The following is a 7,558-nucleotide window of genomic DNA, read 5'->3' on the forward strand; positions in this document are numbered from 1 at the left end:
TCGGAGAATTAAGAAAGTGGAACCGGCTGTTCAAACCCCCCCAAGGCTGCCCGCTGGGATTGAAACGATGGGACGAGGCGTGATTTCTCAGAATGGGCTCACTGAGTGCAGCATGGTTAAGATCTTGGAGAATCTTACTGCTGCCGTGAATACTCAGAATAAGACCTCTGAGCGAAAGTTGGATCACATCTTGGAGCAGCTCTCTGCTCCAAGATGACAAGACCACGGAGCGCAAGTTTGATAACATCATGGAGAAGCTCGCGGCTCTGCAACGGGAGATTGAGAGACCAGTGTCGGAGTGTTAAAGAACAGCTTTGAAATTCTCATGAGTTGTCCGCATAAAAGAAAAATCACCATCATAATGCAGCTGTCCCTTCGGCGCCAGATGTGGGCTCAAGGCTGGAACTGAACAAAAACACCCTGATAACGACTGTGTTTAGTCTGTTCCTTCTATTCCATGCAAGGCCATCTGGGTTGGCTGGAAGACTGTTTACTTAGCCTGGCAGGGTGAAGGACACTGTCTCAGCTAAACTCTGGACACACACACACATACATCAACACTGATATGCACACACTCATCCCCCCTCCCTTTCCAAACGCCTCCGATGCTTGTTCCCTCCTGGAGAACACGGCGGGTCTGAGACAGTAAAGTGCTTCCATTATACTGAAGAGGAGGCAAACACTTCCACCGCAGATCTCTCCTAAATGGACGAGTCACACAAAAGCTGTCTCGATGGAGAAACATCACAACAGGCCCTTTAAGCCGTCTCTTAATTGTCTGTATGACAAATCTGTTCACATATCAGAACACTCTGAGCATTTCCTGACTCGACAACAGCGAGCAAAGTCAGTTTGACCTTTACAGACCTGTGTGTGCTGCTGCTGTCAGACTGAGGACAGACTGAGGACAGACTGGCTCTTTGTCTTTGAGCCTTAGCATGGATTTAGACTTTAAAACCATTCTCATGCTGTGACTCATCGATGCTGCCATCAACAGCCCTGTTCATCACTTAGTCGTGTTTTTCTGCTCCTGATGAAAGATCTGTGTGTGTGTGTGTGTGTGTGTGTGTGTGTGTGTGTGTGTGTGTGTGTGTGTGTGTATCTTACTTCACCACAGGAAATTTGAACTCCAGAACACCGAAGCCCAGGATCGCCAGTAGGATGAATATACTGAAGAATGTGTGAGAGTTCAGGGAAAACTCAGCTCACCTGGTCCAGAGAGCTAAAACCTGACCACACAGAGGCTCCTGACACTATGACATCATAAAGGATATGGATGAAGAAGGGTCTTGATGGCGAGGGTCCTCAACGGGTTGAATGGACTCAGCAGGTAACAAGACAAGTCAGCACTAAACCTGTTAATGATGTTTCCTTTACTGAGAACCATGAAGGTCTGCAGAGAGACAGGTGAGGGACAGACAGGTGAGAGACAGACGGGTGAGGGACAGACAAGTACGAGACAGGTAAGAGACCTTGCGTGATTGGTAGAAGGGATCTAGATCCTCCAATGGGGTGTTGAGAAGCTGAGGTGGCAGGTCCCCATAGATTAAGGGGAGGGACTTTCCAGTCTCCAGGTGAGCAGCTGGTTTGGGCAGGTTTTTCTGAGTTACCTAGGTTACACACAGGACCTTCCCGTCATGCCGTTGATCAGCGTTATCGAGTGCACTTATTAGTTATCAGTTATTGACAGCTGAAAGTTTGATCAGTACCCATTTATCCTTCCACGTCTTTCGCTCCTTTGCCCCAGTTACATGTTGCTGTTGGACTTCCTGTGAGGCCGTCGTGAAGTGTCTGAAGACATCCGTACCCACAGGTGGCAGCAGAGACACCATGCTGTCATCCTGCAGTGCTGCCCGGATCTTGTTGTCACCTAGCAGCAGGGTTCTACGGGGAAAATAGGGGTGGCATTTTGATGTTTTGATCGGACCATCATGAGACAGGTTAGTTTCACTGCTTGAAACTAACCTGTCTCATGATAGTCCGATTATTTAGAAAACATTCATTAAGTCGTGAGCACTCTGGGATATAAGCCCGAGCTAAAGCACTTAACGGGTTTACTTTAGGGGGGCGCCACAGACCGCACACGTTTAGAAATCAGTTAAATGTATTTGTGTGAAATTAATTTTGTCAGATTTAAGACACCAGAGATAGGCAAGTAATGCGTTACTGTAATCCAATTAGTTTTTTAAATTAACAAGTAATATAAGGGACTACTATTGCAAAAAAAGTAATTAGATTACTGTTAGTTTCCCATAAGCACGCTGTGTTACTGTGCTACTAAACCGTGATTTTTTTTTGTGAGAGTGTCTCATGACAATGACATAAGCGTGTGCGACATTCGTGGTAACAGACGTGTGCAGATCAACAATGGATAATATGGAGCGATGGAGAAAGTAAGACCACGCAGCGTTTAAAGCGTGGAAGTAATCACATTACTTTGAGTTTAAATCCGTAAAAAGGGACACAAACATTAGCGTCTGCTGTTCCCTCTGCGTGGGAAGAAAACTCCTTTCTACAGCGAAAGATGAAACTTCAAATCTGAGCGAGCAGAGAGCACGCTGCCACGGGAATGTGACATTCACAGACAAACCGCCGGATCCCCCCATGACATGACCACTGTGGGCAAACCTCCACCCGCCCCACTCCTGCTAAACAGGGGACAATAGATTTAGGAGCTGCTGAGTCTTTGATTTTTGTTTATTTTCTCCTGTGTTTTACTTGCATCTATTTGAAAGAGTGAGTGTAAACACACAAAAAAATGTTTTATATACTGGATTATGCAGAAAAAATAGAATTTGCTGGAAGGACTATTGCTCGATAACGTATTCAGGTTGTGTATCATGTTTTTGAAAAGTAACTAAGTAAATGCTTTTGAAAATAAGTAATCAGTATTTAGCAACTAATTACTTTTCAAGTAACTTGACCAACACTGCCCTACCCAGTTTAATGAGTAGTGACTCATTAAACTGGGTAGGGCATCTTATATCTGTTATGAAACATTTCACATCACACAACCTACAGAAATGGGTGAGGGTCACAGTGAGGTCAGCTAACGTCATATCATGTTTACTTTGACAAAACCTCCAATCAAGAGGAGTTTTTGATTTTATTGTTTGATTTTTTTAAATCAACTTAACACTTTGCTGTCTTTTAAATTTCTGCCTGTGATGTTACGTAAGTTACGTAAGGCTTCCTCTTCACACATTCAGGACTCTTGACGTGTAGTTGTACCTAAGAGTGCGTAGCTGAACGTGTGTTTTTTATGTGTTCATTGAGGAAAACTTTGCAGAGATGTGAATGATAAAGAACAAAGGCTGTCTTCAATACAAAATCAATACAAATCCTTTCTGAAATCCTGTGCCGCCCACCTGATCCAGCCCTAACGATATGCTTGTCCCCTGCACACTTTGCCCCTCTTTCCTCTCCACTCTCAGATGCTAAAACTCTCAAATAAAGCAAAAAGTAAAAAAGAAGAAACTGTAAAAGAAACATATGAAACATTAATTTTGATCCATATAACCATAAACCACCTGCTTTATGTGCCAATAACACAGTTTTATTTGTGGTATTATTTGTATTTTCTTAGTATTTTCTTACTTTTTTTTGCTATAGCAATGCTTCTAAAAAATATCCTCCATTGTCATAAATGGCCTGTATTTGTACAGCGCTTTACTCGTCCCTAAGAACCCCAAAGCGCTTTACATATCCAGTCATCCACCCATTCACACACACATTCACACACTGGTGATGGCAGCTATATTGTAGCCACCCTGGGGCGCACTGACAGAGGCGAGGCTGCCAGACACTGGCACCACCGGGCCCTCTGACCACCACCAGTAGGCAACGGGTGAAGTGTCTCGCCCAAGGACACAACGACCAAGACTGACCGAGCCGGGGCTCGAACCGGCAACCTTCCCATTACAAGACGAACTGCCAACTCTTGAGCCACGATCGTAATAGTAATTATAATAGTAATAGCATTTTAGGATTGCAGTTCTACACAGAGGAAGGAGTGCAGGTTTGTGAACCAAAGTCTATCACTGTCCCACACGTTTCACTGAAAACCAGTTTAAATCAGACTTACAGCTGTGAAGGATTCAGCCTCAGCTGATTGGCTCTCCTCAGCAGCGCGCCTCTCTCCTTCGTGCTGCTCCAGAAATCAAAAAAAGACATTTTTCTGTCTTCAGCGTCCCACCTCTCTCTGAAACACCTCTGTCTGTCTCTCTGTCTGAATCTGTCTGTTTTCAGTGATCAGCTCTCTGCTCCAGCTGTTTGTCCATGGCTCCTCCCACATTAGTTACAACACACACACAAAGGAACAGAATTGGGAACCGTGTTCTCCCAAAGAGACTCCCACATCCTGATTTCCTGGAAACAGTCTCTCTATCACACACAGAGACACAAACACACAGGAATGAAGCTGTTGGTTGTTTTATAAGAACTCTGTTCATCTGTGGACAAAAACATCTGAGCCATTCTGTCTACTGATTTCATCCTCCCCTGAAAACCCATCTGACTGACTAACTCTGCACACTTTCAGTTAGATTTCTGTCTTTTTTAATTCATTTTTGGCTTCACATTCCTCATCACCTACTTATTACTGCTTAGGTTAATAGGTAGGTTAATAAGTATGTTTAGGTTGTGTTTCATCCTAAACATCAAACTATGTCTTCATCAAACAGCTGCTGGCAATTTCCACGATTTCCATAATAAATAGAGTAAATTTGACAAGTTCACTGCATACTTTCTTATTGTGATATCCACAGGGGAAAAAAACAACTATGTAATTTCTGGAGAAACTGTGGTGGGATTGTTGCTACTGGTGGACTGGTGGTCTTTGTTCTTGGTTGCAGGTAAAGACAAAGTGAAAGGGGCGATGGCTCATAAACACAGGGGTAGTTACAATCAATATGTTCCTGCATTCAAAGTGTCGTCACCCTCATCATTCAGGGACATTTACTTTGTTGTAATAAAGCTCTCCCTCTGAGTACGGGATCATTTTGCCCACTGCAAAACGTTTACAGTTTCTCTCTGAGATTATAGGGACATCTGAAAAGGTTGTTGATGTGTAACAACACCCATAAAAAATATTAGCATGGAAAATGCCGCTGTTCATGCTGTACTCACAACCTTGGAAACACAAGGGAGAGGTCAGCTTTGAACAACTGCAAAGCTCTCCAGAGAGTTGTGCGGTGTGTCGAAAGGATAATTGGAGGTGAGCTTCCCACACACATACGTGTGTGTATATACCTATATCTATTTTAGTTTTTTAAATTAACAAGTAATATAAGGGACTACTATTGCAAAAAATGTAATTAGATTACTGTTAGTTTCCCATAAGCACGCTGTGTTACTGTGCTACTAAACCGTGATTTTTTTTTGTGAGAGTGTCTCATGACAATGACATAAGCGTGTGCGACATTCGTGGTAACAGACGTGTGCAGATCAACAATGGATAATATGGAGCGATGGAGAAAGTAAGACCACGCAGCGTTTAAAGCGTGGAAGTAATCACATTACTTTGAGTTTAAATCCGTAAAAAGGGACACAAACATTAGCGTCTGCTGTTCCCTCTGCGTGGGAAGAAAACTCCTTTCTACAGCGAAAGATGAAACTTCAAATCTGAGCGAGCAGAGAGCACGCTGCCACGGGAATGTGACATTCACAGACAAACCGCCGGATCCCCAAAAAAGAAACGTATCCAAAATCACACAAACAGAAAATGCATTAACCTTATACAAGAGAGCTCATGAAGATTAATGCACAGACACTGATTAAACCTGGCTAAGAACACAGACATATGTAATGAAAATCAGCTTGCTACTTTCATAAGTGTTAGAATAGTGTGAAGTTAACACACTTAAAGCTTGAAGTAATTAGTGAATTGGAAGTGCTCTTGTGGCGATTGAGCAAAACAAGTGATTACTCTAGGAAGAAAATTCAAAATAATTTAATAATGTGGTAAGATTTAAATCTGTCTTTCTCTTGTCACGGTAACTTCCTGAGATAAGACTCAGTATGCAAATTAGCTGAAATGAGTGGTGAGAAAGAAGCTTCCTGTGTGGCTGAGGCTTTGAATGGAGGAAACAGAGGAGTGACTGAGGAGGATTACTTGGTGAAATTAAGCCCCGTGTTTGCCTTTGCTCTCTGTTGCGTCGTACCCTCAACATGCTGTGTGTTTGTCCAGTTTTCCTGCACCTCGGTTCAAAGTCTTGTTTTGTTTTTGCTTTGCTTTTGTGAGTTTTGCCAGCAATAAAGCTGTTTTGAGTTCCAGTCCCGCTCTTTCCTGCCTGCCTGCCACACAGCCAACAATGCCAGTTTCTGGTAGTTGCAGCTCTGAGTGTTTGTTTCTTAATGGTATGAAAAAGATGTCGTCGGAGTGTAAACCAACTGGTCCCAGCTGCAGAACCCTTTGGAACCAGAGAGTGTTGTTCACACATGAAGCCTAGTCATGGAGCTCCAGATATGTTCTAGAAACATCTATTTACATCCTGTCTCAGAGCGACGCTGGAAAAGTCATTTTTGACCAGAATATGTCCTTCAGTGTACAGATGTGCATATTAGCTTCTCTTCACTGGTTTTCTTTTAAATCCAGAATTACATTTAAGATCATTGTCATCACATGGAGAAGTGAATGACCCTTAACCGCTCTAAGCCATGCAGCTGTAACCTCAGGCTATGGAGAGATGAATGCACTGAATGCCTCTTTTCATTCCCCAGGTGTTTATACACACACTACTGCCGACCATTCAGTTTTGTCTTCTCTCTCCCAATTTGTGTTGGATCCTCATTCTGTGCGACCCGCTAATGTTACCTGATGCTACAAAGCTACTGTAACCATAACACGCCTAATTACTGTTATCAGGATAGTGCTAACATTAGCACAACAGTCTGTAGTAGGGTTGCCAACTCTCTGAAAAATAAATACGGGACACCTCGTGGCCAGGGCCGGGCGACCCAGTTGTCTTCACCCTTCCCAGTGTGGTGAATTTTCTAGCTCTTTTTTTGTGTGTGAAATTTTTTTTTTTTAACCATTTGACTTGAAGTTGATTTAAGTAGATGCATATTCTATTCTTTGTGATATGAACACATGTGAAACAAATGATCATTTAGCCATTTATTTTTAGCTCAAAATGAAAACATTAACACAGTAAAACAGGTCTCCTTCTTAAACAGAAGCCTGTCATGCTTAACTTTTGAGAATATAAGTAAATCTTTCTTTAAAATAACTCTGTCCTGCTTAACTTAAAATAATAGAAAATAATAGAAAGAAAAACATTCTTGTAACAGTGCACATTTAGTGCATTTAGTACAATTGGCTTCAGCTGAGGTATTATTTCAGCTTTTCTAATGCTAATCAGCTGCTCCTGTTTGTAAACCCGCTTGTTCCCATGATTACGCATCTTAACTCATCATCATTATTCATCTATGTATTACTTTTATGTATTAGTCATCTATTTGTTGTAATCATCTATCCTTGCAGTTGTTTATTACACAAAATAAATTATATTATCACACTTCTGGCCACATAGCGCTGATATTCACTGCACATGGCCAT

General features: G+C 42.3%; 2 protein-coding genes across 2 annotated transcripts in view; both read right to left on the reverse strand.

Moving 5' to 3' along the window:
- The window catches only part of LOC147326897 (sodium channel protein type 4 subunit alpha B-like), a 41,718-nt gene extending 40,516 nt beyond the window's left edge, over positions 1-1,202 (reverse strand). Inside the window, exon 1 of the mRNA XM_086302301.1 lies at positions 1,108-1,202. The gene's annotated coding sequence lies outside the window, so the exon portion shown is untranslated. The remainder of the gene's footprint in view (positions 1-1,107) is intronic.
- LOC147326898 (sodium channel protein type 4 subunit alpha B-like) lies at positions 1,151-4,227 on the reverse strand. The gene is made up of 4 exons (XM_086302302.1): positions 4,085-4,227; positions 1,710-1,884; positions 1,473-1,610; positions 1,151-1,393 (listed from the first exon to the last, which is right to left on the reverse strand). The coding sequence occupies exons 1-4, from the start codon at positions 4,171-4,173 to the stop codon at positions 1,262-1,264; spliced, it is 534 nt and encodes a 177-aa protein (XP_086158428.1). The 5' UTR covers positions 4,174-4,227; the 3' UTR covers positions 1,151-1,261.
- Positions 4,228-7,558: the final 3,331 nt, after the last annotated feature.

This window comes from Aulonocara sp. 'chitande type north' Nkhata Bay, linkage group LG7 (assembly GCF_057382095.1).
Source record: "Aulonocara sp. 'chitande type north' Nkhata Bay isolate Kocher_YH1m ecotype deep benthic linkage group LG7, A_spYH_male_GT1.1, whole genome shotgun sequence".
NCBI lineage: Eukaryota > Metazoa > Chordata > Actinopteri > Cichliformes > Cichlidae > Aulonocara > Aulonocara sp. 'chitande type north' Nkhata Bay.

Excerpts from the sequence above, each read along its gene's own strand:
- LOC147326898 (XM_086302302.1), bottom strand. The coding sequence starts at position 4,173 with ATGTCTTTTTTTGATTTCTGGAGCAGCACGAAGGAGAGAGGCGCGCTG. Across the intron at positions 1,885-4,084 it reads AGGCTGAATCCTTCACAGCT|AACCCTGCTGCTAGGTGACA; the intron begins GTAAGTCTGATT and ends TTTTCCCCGTAG. Across the intron at positions 1,611-1,709 it reads AGACGTGGAAGGATAAATGG|GTAACTCAGAAAAACCTGCC; the intron begins GTACTGATCAAA and ends TGTGTAACCTAG.